General features: G+C 46.6%; 1 protein-coding gene across 9 annotated transcripts in view; it reads right to left on the bottom strand.

The window, feature by feature from the left end:
• CEP170B (centrosomal protein 170B) overlaps window positions 1-17,576 on the bottom strand; it is a 56,034-nt gene that overhangs the window by 30,234 nt on the left and 8,224 nt on the right. For all 9 annotated transcript variants that reach the window (XM_068682579.1, XM_068682578.1, XM_068682577.1 and 6 more), the window contains exons 4-7: window positions 13,698-13,787; window positions 10,884-10,964; window positions 8,310-8,366; window positions 6,849-6,987 (exon numbers count right to left, since the gene is read on the bottom strand). In XM_068682579.1, the coding sequence (XP_068538680.1) occupies window positions 6,849-6,987; window positions 8,310-8,366; window positions 10,884-10,964; window positions 13,698-13,787 (367 nt within the window). The remainder of the gene's footprint in view (window positions 1-6,848; window positions 6,988-8,309; window positions 8,367-10,883; window positions 10,965-13,697; window positions 13,788-17,576) is intronic.

Here is a 17,576-nt window from a genome sequence, read left to right on the forward strand (position 1 = left end):
AAAAAAAAAAAAAGCTCAATTTACCTGTGTTAACAGTCATTAGTTTATGTTTTTATAATAGTTGATGAGAGGCAAATAAAGTAGCTTTTGTTCTTTCATCTCAAGGCGACAGAGACGCAAGCCCGGGTCAGGGGCTGAGGTTAACAGCCCGGTTTCAGGAGCTGCTTCTCCTCTACCCAGCCCAGCCATCGGCACACACCTCGCCAGACATGTCTCAAAATCCAGCTCCAGCCACAGCTGGGCTTCTACCGCCAGCTGCTGCTCAGCTTGGGGTTTTATAGCCACACGCTGCCCTCTGCAAAGCAGCCTTCAAACAGCCCTGCAATTTCGCATTCCCTGCTGTAACAGGGCCAGGACAGAGAGCAGTTGCTGTCATAAGGGAAATGGAGAGAAGGAAGGGGATTTAAGAGTCAAAGAAAAAAAGAAGCCCAATTTTATGTTGTTGTTTCTAAAGGTACACAGATCTAACGGCCACTGTTTCAGTTTTTTGTTTTGTTGTAGAATAGTTCCATACATATATACATTTATTTGTTATCTTAGGTAAAAATTTTGCTTTACAGACACAGTCCACAAGGCCTTTTCAAGACATTTTCGTGCTTCAAAATGAAGCATGCTGCTTCCCTTCACACCGAGGATCAAAAGAGGCTGAAAGTATTACTCTCCTTTCTGCCTAGAGTGCGCGGAAGATAAATTGTCCTGCCATTATGCAGGCAGCCTTTGAACGTTCAAAGGAGGAAGCATTTTTCACCACGAATAAATTGGAATTGCGAAGCAATGTGTGTCACAACCGAGGATTGGTAAGCTACTCAAAGACAAGGGGAAAAAAATAGTAACAACCTGCTCAAAAAACTGTCAAATAAGAGAGGAACCCAAAGGTAGGGTTTGGTCACATCCACGCTGCAAGAGATGGCCACCAGCACCGTGAAGGGCTCAACCCTGAGGTTTTGGACACTTGTCTCAGATTACTGTGACCAATTCCGACCAGCTCAACTCTGATTTATTTTCAGGTGCTAGAGGACCAAATCCTGAACGTACTACGGCGATGAAATGTGCACTGCTGCAGATGAAACCCAAGGGCAGGCTCACACTCTTGCCCAGGCAGCACCTTTCCCAAGCATGGGTGCTGTTACTGCTCACAGCTTGGAACGAGGTGCTTCGTTACAGCCCATCTCTCCAGGACATCCCAGCCCCTCTCCAGGATCCTAAAGGGCTCCTAGGCTAGAAGCTTTCAGCTAGCTGTTCCAAGAAAAGTCCACTTCCCAAGGGGCAGAAGCTGAGGGAGCTCACATCCATCCTGCAGGACAAACCTTCCCAGCAGCTGCTCCTGCCCTGAGCTGTGTCCTGCCTGCCTACAGGACACATGAGCTTTTCTGCTACAGGGGAAAAGGCAAAATCAAGTCAACTTTGGTCAGGCTCTTCTGTTGATGAGGAGCTTTGGGACTGCAATGAAAGCAAAAAGGAAAAAAATAAAAAGAATAAAATTCATGAAGAGCAATGAGTCAGTACCTCTGCCTTCTAAATTTCCCCCACTAACCTAAAAGCCCTAATAGGTGCTTGGGAATTCCCTCAATTCCCCCTCTGACAAAAGCCAGCAGAAAGCCAAAACCAAGGGTTCCTCAAGGAGCACTGCATCGGGTTGAGCAGAGCGCATGGACCCGGGGCCACCACAGTAGGAGCAGCCCCATCGCAGAAGGTCCCTCCTGCCCTCCCCAGGGCCATCTGAAACAGCAGGGAGCTCCCACGGCCCCACCTGCAGCAGTCTGTACCAGCGTGTGCCCAGTGCAGCCCATCACTTCACTTCTACGGGTTAGCTTTCATTCCCTCCCTCTCCCAGCCCCCACAGGGAACTACGACTTCATTTGGAAGACTGCAAAAAGCACAGATGGGAAGCCGAGGAGTCAGTATCTCGCTATTTGGGGCCAGTTTCAATATTTTAAGAGCAATTAATGTTTCCACTGAGCCTTCATGTTAATTTGCATTTTAAATAACATTATCAAGTTGCACCGACACCCTCATTTTCAGCTCCCGCTGACAGCGGCCAGATCCTGAGCCAGGGTAAAATCTCCGTGACTCCAGACCAGCGACATGAATTCGCTGCCCTGCTCGTGTCAAAAACTGCAGCCCCTTCTAACCCACCAGCACAACCACCCTGACAGCCACTGCAGCTCTAGTGCCATAATGCTGGGTAGAAGAGGGGGAGGAGGTGAGAGGAAGGCAGCTCAAACAGATGGCTGTGACAGCAGCAGGCCAGGTAGCAGCTACACACACACACATTTTTTGCCAGGGGGCTCAGCTCCTCACCAGCTGGGATGTATTTTGGGTAGCAAACCTCAGCCTGGGCCAGCAGCATCCAGAGCAGCACATCTGGCAGTGTGCTGAGCCACGCGCCCTGCTCTGAAGCCACAACCTGCCTGCTCACTGCGGTGTCAGCTGGAAGCTCCTGGAGGATCAGAGGCTCGGGGTTTGTTCGAGTCAGCAGCGAAGCAAGGAACAAGGAGGAGAACTAACAAACAGGCATTTTAATGACATGAGACTTCCTCCCATTGATGGCAGCTCGTTACCACCTCTCTGGACTCCGTGCCAGGCTGGCCAGATGGTGCCAATTCATTTAGGCATATTTCTTGGCTCATCAATTCAGGCAGACAACCTGCAAACCATCCTTTTTAGATAACTGAATCGAGGTCAGCACAAGCGTTCAGGCAGATAAACACTGAGCTATGGGTGACAGCGTAGTACAGGGAAGACCACTGACACGCACATGTTCTGCTCCTGGATTTCAGTCTTTGGGGCTCTCACACACAAAAAAAATAATGAAGGCTGCTTTAGCTCAAAACAAGGGATGTCCATTTGTTTAACGAGTCTGACAAGAACGTGGCCTGCTAAATGAATACCCGGCTATTGATCATCCGAAGGAGAGGCACCACGAGAGAAAATGAGATGTTTCAGTACAAGGGGTGTATTTAGGGAGAAGTGAATCACACAGAACAACAGCAGGACCAAAAATACAGTACAGGTGATGAAAGGGAAAGGGGGGAAGTCTGCGTTAATGCTGCTCTATCAGCAAGTGGGCAGAGCAGCTTCCACGAGGAGCAGGCAGCTCTCACGACAGAGGGGTCTGATCTCCTTTGAAGGTGGCTCTCCTCCAGGCTGCCTGGCTGGGACAGGACCGAGGGCTGAGCAGTGCCTGAGTCCCTGCAGAGCTTCAAACAGTCACGAGAGAGAGACGGACAGCAGCAGCACATTTCTTTGCTGACAGAAGCACAAGCAGCTTTGAAGCTGTCTACAGCAAGGCATAACAACAGCATGAGAAATCCAGCTTGCTCGAAGTCAACCCATTTTTGATTCATTATTAATAACCAAAGTGTCCGTCTTCAGAAGATGCAGAGTAGGCTGCCTATGGCAGAGGGGGGAGGAGAAAGGAAAAAAAAAAGGTGATCTAGCTTTTAAAACATTCTAAACTGATTTCTGATGTCTCTGCTTTTTTCTTCCTCTCCAAAACACAGAATTAAAACCTAGCAGGGATAAACACAAAGCAACTCTTTGGCTCTTCACCACAGTGTTTATTTTGTGTGCACGTGAACCTAAACCCTGGTCTTTTGTGCCTGCTGTGAGCACACACAAATCCTGGAGGCTTTCAAATCAGGCTGATAATCACAAATTTATTTGTACCAATTACACAGCGAAACTTTTAACATGCTGCAGGTACCACCAAACCAGCGCAGATGAAAAGCAGATACACCACCTCTGCTCTCCTAAATTAAAGGCTAGAGCAGGGCTGTGTGTCTAAGTAGCTATTACCATGATCTCATGGGGAAAGCAGCCAAGGACCATGGAAACCACTCCACAACTCGGCACAACTCCCGCTGCCTCCCTCCACGCTGCCTGCTGACCTCAGCACCGGACACGGACACGACTTGCAAGTCGGCTGCTCACAGCACTCTGCAATTACACCAGCACCAACCCGGCAAGAAACCCTGTTTCAGGGATCCCGGGAGAGACTCAAGTCCTGCTCCTGCAGTTGGGGATGCCCGTTTCAGCTGGAAGCTGCGGGCAGCCTCCCCGCATGGAAACTCAGGCCCGCAGCACTTATTCAGAGGTTAGTCATCAGCTTCAGCATTATCTACTGCCATCAGCCTGGGAGGGCTTTAAAAAAAAATAATAATAAATTCAGATCAGCCTGAGGATTAATGATGTGTTGAGAAGACCACAAAGTAGCTTATCTCATCCACTACCTCAACTCAGGTAGCAACAGATGGGGAGCGTGACAGCATTAAAATCTGCTCCGCTTCAGGCTGTACCTGGCCTCCCCATGACTTGAGGCTTTAAGCATGCGAGCTGATGGCTATTTTTAGCATTAACCAGCTGAACTGTGGGCACTTCTCTTCTTCATACCAATATGTAACCCACAGGTCTTACCAAGCTCCTTGCCTTGAAACACATTTCCCAAAGACTGATAGTTTTTTGCTTACAGGCAGCACAAACCGAAACGCTGCCCCTTCCACAGCACGACGAATAATAAAGGGCTGAGCTGTTTTCAATTCCCTCGGCTGGATCTCTTTATCCTCAACCCCTCACCTCCTCCCATTTCTAAGCAGCTCTAATTGTTCGCATTGTTTTGTTAAACCTCTTCCCTGAAAGCTTGCATTGCCTCTGCCTCTCTTCCAGCCAGCCCTGGGAAGCGATCCTTCTAAAGGCTTTTTGTCGCCCCAGACCTTGCTTTAATTAGTCAATGCAAATTCCTAAATACCTACAGGCTTAGCAAAACAGCTCTTTTCCCCAAAGCCTCTTTTTGCTGCCACTAAGCAAGCCCCCTCCCCGTAAGAACCCCACATTCTTCTTTCCACTGATCATTGAAATTGCTGCCACTCCTCCAAGCACCAGAGGAAAAAAAATCTGTGCATGCGTGCAGCTGCAGACAAGGTGAATTAGTCACATCACAGACCAAAAGGGAACCCGCTGATCATTCTGCTCACGTGATGGAGATGCTCTCTGGAGAGCGAGGCGCTGATTTAATGCTCAGCCTCCTTCCACAGGCTCCAGTCCAACCCAGCAAAATGCTTCCAAAAAAATATCCTGAACTTCTCCATCTTCCTGTGGCTTAGTGCACCACCAACTTCTCACACGGGTCCATCAGCCCCACTGCATGTAGCATGCACCACCACTGGCCCCCAGCACGTACTGACAGCTTTTATTCTTACTTTTTTAACCTTTGAGCTGTGGTCTATGACCACAAACAGTGACAGAGACGTAATGCAGGTCTGTGAACTGCTTGCTGAGAGAAGGGGCACCTTGCTCTAGTGTCTCCTGACTCGGAAGATTTTCCAGATACCAACCACTACGCTGTGTAGGTTAAAACCAAGCAGGTGGAAAGAATAAAAATGAGAATATTCACACAGCCAGGCAGGGAAACACAAACTGGTTCCACCTGGGCCTCGCAGACCAGTTACAGGCAACACCTCCCAAGAGCCCAGCACCCCTCGCAGCTCAGCTGAGAGCTCTCCCCAGTGCAGTTCACCTCATTTCACCCTCCATGGTATCACAGCTAATCCCCAACTTCATCCCTTTAACTCCACGCTTGTGAGGTAAAGACCCAAATGCCCCATCCATGGGAGGGGGTGACCCACAAAAGCACTAAATCCACAGGAAGAAGGGTTTTGCAGCCCAGGGAACAGCAGTCAGGCACACATACCACCTCCATGCACAAGTGGAGGCAACAAGAACAGAAGCAAAAATATGGCAGAGAAACATTACCTTGTTTTAGTGTGCTACGCCAGCTTAGAGGGATTTTCACAAAGACAATACAGAGGAGATTAAGGTCAGCCAACCCACTCCAATTAGGTATCAGAAAACCTTAATGGATTTACCCAAAGTTGCACGCATTTCTAGAAAGCTGCTGTGTCTACGTCTCAGTCACCCCTCCCAAGATGCAGTCTCACTCTTACTTGCCCATCATCTTCCCTCCACTCACCTTTCTCCTGCCTCCAACAGGCCCACTGTGCAGATGGGCTGCCTCTGCTACACCTACAGCTTCCCATCGCTCTGCCATCCTGGAGAACAAGACTGCCACGGGCAGTCTTTAGCCATCAGGATGCTTTAATATCATATTTCTTCCTCTTTTTGTGTATCATCAAGCTCGAGAAGGCCACCAACTGCTATGTGAACAGAGCAGGGAGAATACATGCCACGGTAGTATGTACAGGAGGTAGGAAGCTCAGATAAGACTGTTGGGGAAGTCCTGGCCCACCACGGTGGGGAACAGGCAGGTATGAACATGAGGAAGGTAGCAGAGGGCAGAGAAACAGGAATTTTTCAAATGGAAAAGTTCTGAAGCCAGGTTAACAATGAACCTGATACAAACGCCTCCCAGTTCAGCAGTCAGTTTCAGCCCCACATCATGGGGTGTTTGGAAATACAGTAATTTAAGACCATACATGGCATTTTGGAACAAATCCCTTGGTACCGCTTTGCCTGGCTGCCAGTACCACGCCGCAGCAGCCATGCATCTTCCATGGTGAGTCACCATCTCTGTTCAAACACCAGCTCATGATTAGGAAAATAAAAATAGACCAGACAGGTGCCAAAGAACTTACCAAACCTGCTCAGCCCACAGGTTCTCTAGCATTTGCACAGTGACAAGGCATGCATGAACCATCATGCCAATTTCTTTTTTTTTTTTTTTCCTGGGAGGCTGAATCTCCAAAAACTGAGAATCTGAAATGCTCAGAGGTTTAAAAAGATGACCCCCTCCTTGTACATAACCCATGGCACACTTCGTTCTGACCCAATGCAGGGATCAAGCAGCGCTTTGACTCTGCTGGATCTCGAACAACTGGTTTCTGAGCAAGTACCTGTAATGGGTTTCCTCTCTCCTTTCTCCAGCTTCGCTTGCTGGGACTCAGTGTAGACACCGTGCTCCATGGGCTGCTCCGCCCTCTTCATTGTCGTGCCTTTGAAATTCATCTGGAGCTGGCTGGTGTACTTCTCATGCTGCAGGGACATGAGGACAGTTGCAGGGTGCCCGTGAGATGTGCGTGGCAGCCCATGGCAGATAACCAACCACCCACCCCGCAAATGCATCGTGAAAAGGCAAACACTGTGGCTATGCTCTGTGACAGAAGGAAAACACATCTAAGTAGAGGCTAGAGAGCAGCAGAAATGCCACTTGAGAGGCTTTCAAATACCTCATTTGGAAGACAGTAAGTGACAATTACAGCACATGAGAAGGTCACTGTGACACAGCCCTGCAAAATTAGCAAACCCTTTAAGGAGTAAACTGAGAACAATCAGAACTGATGCCATTTTCTGTTCAGGATTCAAATCCTGGAATCCCCTTTGTTGTAAAGTAACATTATAAATTCTTTCTAGGCTTTCATCTGCATTATCTCAATCTTTCAGAAAAAGCAATTAAAATATATTTTAATTATTTCTCTCCAAACCCTCTCATCAGCCAGGAGAGTGATGAGCCTGCCTTAGAACAGACTCCATTATTAACTTGGGGCCTAGTAAATGGACTCATTAAAAGTGGCTTTATTACAAGTAAATTAATAAAAGGGTGTACCCATTCGGGTTACCCCTGAGTAAATTCAATGAATCATTTACCCAATCCTGGCTGTTATACTTCTGATCCTATCCAAGTCCTAGAACTGGAACCAGGGCTAAGGCGACAGCATCTGCTGGCCAACAGGTGATGGATGCTTGGCACTGATAACCTGAACCCTCAGCCGAACAAGGGCAGCGTTCCTGCCTAGAGGGGGTTGTTCTTCTGCCTTAAATTAGAAGATGTTTGAATATTTTATACCCTGTATTGAACTCTTTGTTTAAAAAACACCTGGCTCATAAGAGGACCTCTTGGTAAGGAAAAATGGGGAGCTTGAAGGCAAAGATGAGGTGACAGGAATAAACGTGAATGTCAACCTAACAGAAATGTGATGGATCTGGCCTACAGTCACTAGGCATGGAGAAAAGCAACCATGTTCCACTTCTGGAAGAGAACAAATTGTGTTCTGCTTCACCCAGAAGTTAATGTGCTGACTGTTCTTTAATACAGTACAGCTTTAGTAACCTTTTTTGTTGGCAGTCATAAAATCATAAATAACTTGATCTACATGTTAGTGGAGGGATAAGAGAGATCAGAGCAGAGATAGCCAGGAAATGTCTCTCTCCTCAAAGGAAGGTTTTGTTAAATCTCAATCCAAGCACAGCATAACATTGTGGATCATTTCACTGACATCAAGAGTATTTTAACACTTTAGGCTGCTTGACCACTACTAGTGCACTGAAAAAAAAAAATTGCACCTGCACCCCCTTACCTTTAATGCTTCTTCTGGGACTTTGTGTTGAATTTGCTCCAGGACATACATATTCGAATGTACAGAACTTGTTAAGGAAACAGCACAGGAATCAGATGCAGAAAGAAATCTAGCACTTAGTCACTACTAAAAGAAAACAAGATCATAAAAACAGTGACACTGAAAATGCACGGGGCACTGAAAGCCACCCTCGCTGCGTACCATCCCAGTCTTTGCCATACGTGTTTTTCAACAGAGGGTAACCCACATCTGATAGCGGGACCTGTGCCAACTGAAGAGTGGCACACAACAGGAGAGGGGAAGGAGAAGCTCTGGAGAGCACCAGCAGGTTGGTGCGGGATGAGGGAGCAACCAGAACCCTGACTCAACTCGCACCCTGCTCCTCTCAGCTCCTGCCTGACCGCTCTCTGCCCGCAGCATCCTGGCCAGGACGGAGCAGTCTCGCACAGTCAGGATGAGGCAAGGCTTTTCAGCCACTGCAGTTTCCTGGATGAAAAGTAAATCAGGTCATGAGCTGCTGTGACCTCTTCGGAAGGGAGGCATTTGGTATATTTGAGCCTAGGCAATAATCCCCAGCAATGCTGCGGGGAAAAAAAACAAAGGAAGCAGCTGGCAATACCATCATGAGCAACCCAATCAGGGCAGTGCAGAGCAAAAGGGAGGAAAAAGGAAAGATGGAAAATGTTAAACTAAAAATAAACTAAGAGATACTGGCATAGCAGGGAAACTCCACACAGTCTGTAAGTGAAGCTGTAAATGGAAAAGAGACAAACGCTCTTATGCAATTGAGCACAGCTGACTCAGAGGCCACGGGGAGATGCTGCCATCCACACGGCGGGCACAAAGCACTGCTAAAAAGGGTGGCACCAAAGGAGAGGAAGAGATTTTAACTGCTACAGCCATCCTGCCAAAGTGAAGAGCCACGTCTAAAACCTACATTCTCAGAAGTTTTCCTGTTGAGGGCAATAAATTCTACAATTCATAAATGCAATTATTCATTTCACATGAATATCCATGTAAGGGCTGCAGGACTAAGCACTTAACTCAGCTGCTTAATGCTCAGAATTACTTTCTATAAAAAGTTTAAACCTGTATCACGGCCACTAAAACCTATCCAAGCTCTTGGCCCTGGCTTATGCCTCTGCTCGACTGGAATTAAAGCAAAACGATGAGTTTCCCCACACATCCAGAGACCAGAAGACACACGGCCACTTCCATCAAAAAAAACATTTGCAAAGCTGCAAAGTCAAGAAAAGCTAGAACAGAGGCTGCCTTTAGCATGCCTCGCCAGGTGCATGCTGAGATGCCACCTGCCATGACAAGACCCTATGACCCTACCTAATTATGTGCTGGGCAGCACTCAGCAAGGGGCGACTCAGGACTTTCCCCCATTTATGCCTGAACCTTCATGAGCTGCACCCTTTCCAAATCATGCTTTAAAAGCAAATAATCTGTCTCTTCTGAGGTGTATCTTTATGGTTGTTGTCCAAAAAGATTTAGCAACTACCTCCCTTTAAAAAAAAAACCTACCACCATGAAGCAAGGATTTGTTATTTATAAATATCATATATATCATGGGGACGATGAAGGGCACAAGAATGTGGCCTTGGGGCCAAGGACACACAAGAGTTTGCCAGCCAACCTTTTCTCCCTGCTTCCATTTTCAGAAATGTCTGGGTTGTTTCAACCAAAATTTCTCACAAATAAAACAAGAAACCTGGAGAAAATATTTGTGACTTCTTAATTCAGCCTGAGCAGGGAAAGTTTAGCAGTTCGAAGCAACTGAGAGTGCTGTTCTGAAAAAGGATTTGATGGTGTTAAGAAAAGGCAGCAGTAGGAGCTTCTACTTACCTCTGTAGATCTACAGCAGCCAGCCAAAGAGCCGCACCAGGATGAGAAGGAAAGGGATGAAGGTAAAAGTATTTTAGCAAACCCTAGTGGGATGTGCCTCTGTAAACCAAGCGGTAACAGCAACCTGGCCTCCCCAGATGGAAGGGAAATTTTCTATTGCTAAAGAAAGCTTTACTCTTGCATTTTGTGGCAGAAGCAATTTGCAGGAGCAAGCATCAATCAATATAGAGTCAAGGGTCTGACCACAAGTCCCCAGAGCTAAGCGTGCCAAAGACCTGCAAATTGCCTGCAAGCAAACAGTTGGGCAAAATGAATGACAAAAATACTTATATCAGATGATTTTTTTTTTTTAAAAAGTAAGTTTTTACAAAAGCATATGAAACATGTTTGCTCCCAGGCTGGTACCAGTGACAGCTGCCACCCAGCAATCCCAAATAGGAAGAAAAAACCCCACAACCCTTCCTTAGACAGTGATGTGGCTGGCACCTCTGCGGTCACTGCTGCCAGCGCAGGGCCTGATTCAAAGTCCAATGAAGGCAGCAGGTATCTTGATTAATCTGTTCTGAATCAGATCCATGGCAGAGAAACAAAAGCTGATGAGCCATCCAATGGCTCCAGGAGGCCAAACAAACACCCTTAGTCATTAGCCACAATTGGGACTGTTAACCCTCCGTGCAGCAAACAGCACAAAACCCAAAGCCAGTGTCTGAAGATGGGAAGGATATCGTAGCCGAAGCGAATGACATCGTTCAGTTTTAGGGTGATGTACTTCTGGTCAGGAATCCTCACGTCATTGACGAACGTCTACAGGGAAGAAGCACAGGAGTGGGTTTTAACAGAGGGTTTTGACAGAGGGTATATTGAGGCGAGGCATCTCTTTGGGATAGGGCTCCTGGAGCACACCCAGGCCCACCTGCCCGTGGTGCCACACGCATGGGGTGCAGCAGCTCACAGCAGCCCGGCCTGTCAGCCAGGCCCCCTGTAAACCACCAAAAGTAGGATAGCTCCAGCACCCCAATTCCACTCTCAGCTCTCCTCCTCCCTTTACAAAGGGTGAGGGCAGCAGTAAAGCTGCGGCAATTCCTGCTCCAGTTATGGAGCTGGGTACCAGCTCTCCGCTGGGTGTCAAACAAGGCTCACACCAGCCCTAGGCCAGGTAATTTAACAAGTAAAGCCTATCACAAAGTGAACTGGAAGTAAAGACACACAGGAAAATAAGCATTTTGTGTGGAATCACCACAGAGCCTGAGGTGCCGTTGTCCAAGACACCATTATCAGCACAACAGGCCTCTTGCTCCAGAGGCTCACATGCTCATTTTTTCCTATGCTCCAGATATTTAATTGAGGCCCAAAGAAACTAAATTGTCCTTATAAAGGTAAAAAGAATGCACTTCAGAGCTGTGAACAAATGCCTCGGATGTCTCAGATGCCTGCAATCTCGTGCACTCCAGTGTCCTGAAAGCCCATGTGCTGCTGGATTTACCTGGGCTGTCACAGGCACCAGGAGTTACCTGATCTTACAGGGAAGGATTTGCCCAGCCTTACAGACCTGGAAGTCACTGCTGGGTCTCCACAGCCTCCATACGCTTCCAGCTTCCAAAATTCTTCCGGTTTAAAGAATCAAAACTGTGCTACAAAGTGAACTGACATGCTTTCACCACTGAGGCACGGTTTTCTCCTTTTGTTTTCTCATCTGGGCCAAGCCAAGCACCCATGGTAAAACCAGAGGGGAAAAAATAAGTGCTACAACAGGAAGCTAGAAGCTCAGCAGACAACAGCCCCCAGCTGCCTGGCAATTTACAGAAGAGCTGGAGAAGAGGCCTTTCATTTCAGAATAAAAGCAGTAAAGCTGGTTAAAAAACACGCAATTTCTATTTGCATGAAAACTTTTAATATTTAAAATTCCACAGTCAGATCTGCAGCAACAACAAAAAAAATTTGCTGAATTTTCTGCAAAACAGAAGTTTGCAAGAAAATCCATTTTGATGTTGTTACCTATTTGACTGTGGCCACTTAAAGTAAAATAACCCATGGAAACTGCTTGTTACAAATAGACATGCTATCTTCAAAATCAAAAGACACTTGGAGACCGCAGTGTTAAAACAATTCAAAACATTTTGGAAATAATATGAATTAGATTACACAAAGTCATATAATGCATTGTTGATAAAGGCATGAAATAAATATAAACCAAAAAGAAATGCTGAAAAGTGAATTTAAATCAAGGTCCCCAAGAGGGATGTCTTAAATTTCACCTAAACTTCCAACTAAGGATATTTACTAATTAAATTCAGTTTGGCCACAGCCACCTTCTCCCACAGAAGTCTGTTTGACCCACCATAGTAGACAGGCACTGCCATAACTGCTTTTAATCCACCACCCCCCTTGAGCGCAAGCCTATTACTAAAATGCTATAAATTCATTAGCCTATGAAGAAAGAAAAGTAATGATACAAGCCTTCCCTTTCCGCAGGCAGAATTTTCAGCTGCAATTTATATCTCTGATTTTTGAATCAGGAATCCCAACACAGCCCAGACCAGTTACCAGAAATCCTGACATTTCAGCAGGATTCAATCCTGCTTTCAGCTATTAGGCTGAGGAGGATTAACACTCATTCTAGCTGTTTTCAGATGCCAGAAGAGGCAGAAAGTTTGTTGCCTGCTTTAGCATGTGCTTTTATACAAGTTTCTGGGTTCATCCAGTGTTTTTGTGGTTGCAACAACAGAGGGCTGCTGTTTCTAAACCCAAAACAATGATGGCAGTAAAATTCCGTGAACATACAAACACTGAACACAATTACGTGAATCTAGCTTAGGCCTGTTTCAGAAGAGGAATAACTTCACTGGTATGTAAAAGCAGCTGAGAAGAGGCATGCTATGACATTAGGTTAGTTTTAACTATCATGGTGTACTTAATAACCACAGAATTCAGGTGGGCAAAGCCTCACCAAGCTGCCTAACATTACTGCCTCCTTCAGGAGCACAGCAAGGGTTAAGACTCAGGTAGGCTCAGATTATCCCCCAGTCTTAACACAAATCAAGGCAGGTGGAATAGCAAATTTTATTGTCAGAAAGAGGAGGTTTAAAATAGTTTCTCCCCAAAGAAATAAAAAGGCTCATCATCCCATAAATCACTCCACACACCGACAACTGAATTGCTAAAAGGTCACCCTGCTTATACTGAACAGCTGCTCCAGAATCTTCACCAGTTTAATGTTAACATCCCCAAAACAAGACTGAATTTATTTCCTGCCCTTTTCTAAGAGGTGCCATGGTTTTGTGAGCCTTGAAGAGCTCTGCAAGGGCACCAAGAAGAAAAGGGGAAAAAAAAATGCAATATTGACTAAAGCTTTCCTCTTCTAAGATGTTGCGTGATCTTTGTCTCAGGTCTTGCAAATGTTTTGTACCTTTAGCTTAATTCATGCAAATGGCTGCAGTGAGACCCCAGAAGGGCCTAGCAGTAAAATATATGCACAAGTACTTGCAGACTCAGCACGCCGCATGTTCACCTCTGTCAGCAGGGAGGTTTGCTACTTACGCCGTTTAAGCTCCCGAGATCCTTCACCCAGTGCTCATCTTTCTCCTTGTCGTAGTTGATCACAGCGTGCTGCTTATCCACACTGCGGGACTGGCAACGAAAGCACAAAGAGCGTGAGAGCAGCCAGGCAGAAGAGACACTGTTAATCAAAGCAGCATTTAGACATGAAACTAACTTGATAGGAGGCAGGGGGAGAAAGGGAAAAAAGCAGGAAAGATTAAATATTATTGCTACTATAAATAACCGAAGAACACACAGTAAACGCTTCCATGGTTGGTGTAAACAGTTCACTGAAGATAATTCGCTATTTACATGAAAAAAAGAGTCATGGAAAGCTGTCAAGACTATGCCAGTATTTCAGTAAGTTATATAAATGCACATTGAAAACCAAACCAGTCAAATAGAAAGCCTGGGGGCATCATCTCAGCCTGCGTGAACTGGAAGAGCTCCATTTTCACCAGCTGAAGCTGGTGGCCTCATCACCAGGGACTTTCTATTTGGGAGAATTTCTTCCTATCTTTCAAAGGGGAAAATATATATACAGTTTCCTTAAGTTGCAAACCAAACTTGTTCATGATGCATACTGTTCCCAGGACCGTGTGCTGGAATTGGCTTAAACCCTAATGCTTTCCAGCTTGGAGAGAGGTTAGTTAACTTGGGATGAGAAAGCAACTAGAAAAAATGAAATTTAAAGCTAACTTTGAGGACACTGATTAGGACTGATGTGGTCCCAATGGCTTTGTCATGATGCACATGCACCAAATACATCTTGTCTTCAAAACAGAGTATGACACTTCTGGAGAAGTGCTGTCAGACCATTTCAAGGCACAAACATCAAAACCTCTGAGCAGTTTTGAAACCCAGCATAAGTGTCACAGCTATGAAGACACCAGACTGTCTGCATCTTGGCTTGAAGCACTCACTGGCACTACTCACTCAATCCATCAGCGATCTGCATGTGTTGCTGAAACCTCCCTGGTACCTCAGCCCAGGGAAGGGTAGGGCACGCTACCAAAGCAGGGAGACGAGCCAAGCTAAGCCCCGTGCATCCTCCTCGTCCTGGGCATCAACCAAGAAGTTCTCAGTGAAAGATAAGTCCTTCCCTTTCCCCAGGTGCAAACAGGCAGGTTTCCACAGCAGCGCTCTCAGTAAGCCATGACATACTTCCTCGCGGGCATGCAGGGGCAAAGACTCTTACAGGGGAATTCCTTGATGAAAACAGAAGTCTTTCCTGACAAACAATTAAGCATTAGCAGGAATTTCTTCTTCCCATGGCAATGTGAAGCAAGTTGGTAATATCCCAACAGCTAATAAACATCAGGTCCCAGAAGGCTGGGCTCCTAGGAGGGCTCCCTGCACCTTACTTATACAACAGAGGGGGGGAGACCATTCCTGCCCACAGCACGGGTAGAAATCCCCCCTTTCACCAGTGATGCACGTTTATAACCACATCACATCCTGCAGGACTCAGACAAAAACGCACAGGGGTGCTGCCTTCACTGCACGGATGCAGACACAGGGCATTGCCGTGTCCTTCAGCTACCCAAAATCCTGGACATCACCGTTCCGAGTGGGATGGGAGGGAGTGCTGAATAGGTACAGCAGTGCTTGCTTTAGCTTTTTAAGGCATGCCTCAGAAACTCACTGAAAGGTTAACTGAATTTAAAGGCATAACAATCCCTTTAGTCCACTTCCAACGTCAGAAGGTCTTCCACCCCAAAAAGAGAGTTCGCACAGAGAAAAAACTGCTGTAGATTTTACCTTGTACCAAGCCGCAGGCCATTTAAAAAGAGGCTTACTTCAGGGAACCAGCTGTCTCCTACAAATTCAGTTTGCCCTAGATCTGACCCGGATGCAAGTTACCACAGCCTTTGGACTGCTGAATTTTACAACAGCTGACTATCCCGGGGTCCCAAGCCAGACAAGGGTCATCCCACAGGGACAGAGATATACTCTAGCACCATAATATTCCCCTATATAAAAGCAGAGGTCACCAAAGGAACTGATTTATGCCAAAACTTCCCATCTTTCAAACAAGTTTCAGCTGTGTTCAAGACTGCCCTTTGCAAAAGCAGGTAAAATGATACGCTGTATTTGTGCCGTGGTCCTGAAACCTCCTAGCATCTCTTTAAAGAGCGTGTTAGGAACGTGGCAAACCGTTACACAGATCATACTTCCGTGAAATCTCATCTTTTTTTTGGAGAGGAGATGAATTTTCTCAGTTTTATTTGTGTTAAAACAGCAAACATCACAAGCACTTGCAGCGGGAGTTCCTAAGGGCCTGTCTCCAAGGAAACTCAACTTAAAATAACAAAAATTGCACCTCGTTTATTTTGATGCAGACTTGCCAAAGGTCCCTCTCGAGCACCAAGGTGTGGTTTAGTTCAACACCAGCCACATCTGCAAGAAGCTGCTCTTCCCTGCAGCAGCAGCAGCCACCCAGAGGCTGGTGGTGCTTTTTTTCCCGGAGAGGAGCAGGATGCCCAAACCCCACTTCCAAACAGAGCCTGAGCAGCCACCAGGGTGCCAAGAGACGAGGGCACAAGCACAGACCTGGTGAAGTCACTTAGTCAATAAAGGCAGAGGTTTCCCATGAATGAACCCTTAAATCACGGACAGCAAGTTGGGAAACCTGAGTTTGTGCACGTTACAGAGCAGCCCACGGGTGCAGACCTGCCAGAGGTCTGCAACTCCACCGGGAGGATTTTAGGCAGCTATAAATTGAAAAACTGCAGTGAAGGTGACTGAATCCCAAGAAGAAGAGGACTCCTTTGTTCAAAAACACTTTTGCACCAGACAGCGAGCCTTGCTTGTGCTCAATCGCAGCCTCCACAGCAAAAGGCAATGCTGATCCACATGTTTGGACAGAAAATGCTGGTGCAAGTCGGGCAAAAATAACACAAAATGAATGTGTGATAACAATAAAGTGTTTATATATTAAAAAAATAACACAGCTGAAGTGCCTATACACAAATGTCAAACGCAGAAAATAACCAGCACACCCCAGCAGTGGCTCCATTTCGCCAGAAAAGCACTTGCAGCAGGGAGAGCAGCACTCCTCAGTACGGCAAGACTCATTCTGGTTCTGCTTGGACCCAAACAGCAGCGCTCTCACCGCATCCCAACACTAGGCTTGTTATCAAAGGAAAACAGTTCTCAGGAAAACACAGCGTGTGCTCTTCTGATTAACAACATTTACGCTTCTCCGAGGGGAGAACACGGTCACAGATTTGTTTCTACACTAAACTCACCCAGGGCTTGCATTTCCAGACATTCAAATCACTTCCTAATATAAGGCTGTCCCGCTTCTCCCTCACACTACCTCCAGTGCATCATGTTTTAAATACCTAGTAGACGAAAGGCACATGCTGCACGTATCTGGAGACGGAGGTGTTTTACAGTTACACTTTCCTCCAAGATGACATTAAACAGGAGGCACCTCCAAACCCTTGGTAGGAATGGCACCTCCTGGTCTGCCAGCCCCAAACCTGTACCAACAGCCTGCATCGGCCCCCAGGGAGACGTGCAGCCAGGCAGCCTGCTTCTGATCCTCACAACTGCATACATCCCATTGGCAAAAGGCCCTGCTTAGCACTGCAACAGCAAAAGCAGCTTGAAAAGTGTGCAGGAGTCTCCAACGAAGTAAATATCTCATCAGCTATGTGTGCTGCAAAGGGAACATCACTTACAGCCTTGTGTTTGGGGACGGGTCTGCTACATACAGCAGGGTACACACGATGAAACCAGGAGCTGCAGAGAGACAGCAAGCATAATCCACAGGGAAACAAGACCTGCTTAGGAAGGCAGGATGAAAAAATACAGCAAGACAGCCTGCGTTTCCCCACAGGGTCGGGGAGCAGATGCAGCTCAGCTGTCTAC

This window comes from Anas acuta, chromosome 5, assembly GCF_963932015.1.
Source record: "Anas acuta chromosome 5, bAnaAcu1.1, whole genome shotgun sequence".
Taxonomy (NCBI): domain Eukaryota; kingdom Metazoa; phylum Chordata; class Aves; order Anseriformes; family Anatidae; genus Anas; species Anas acuta.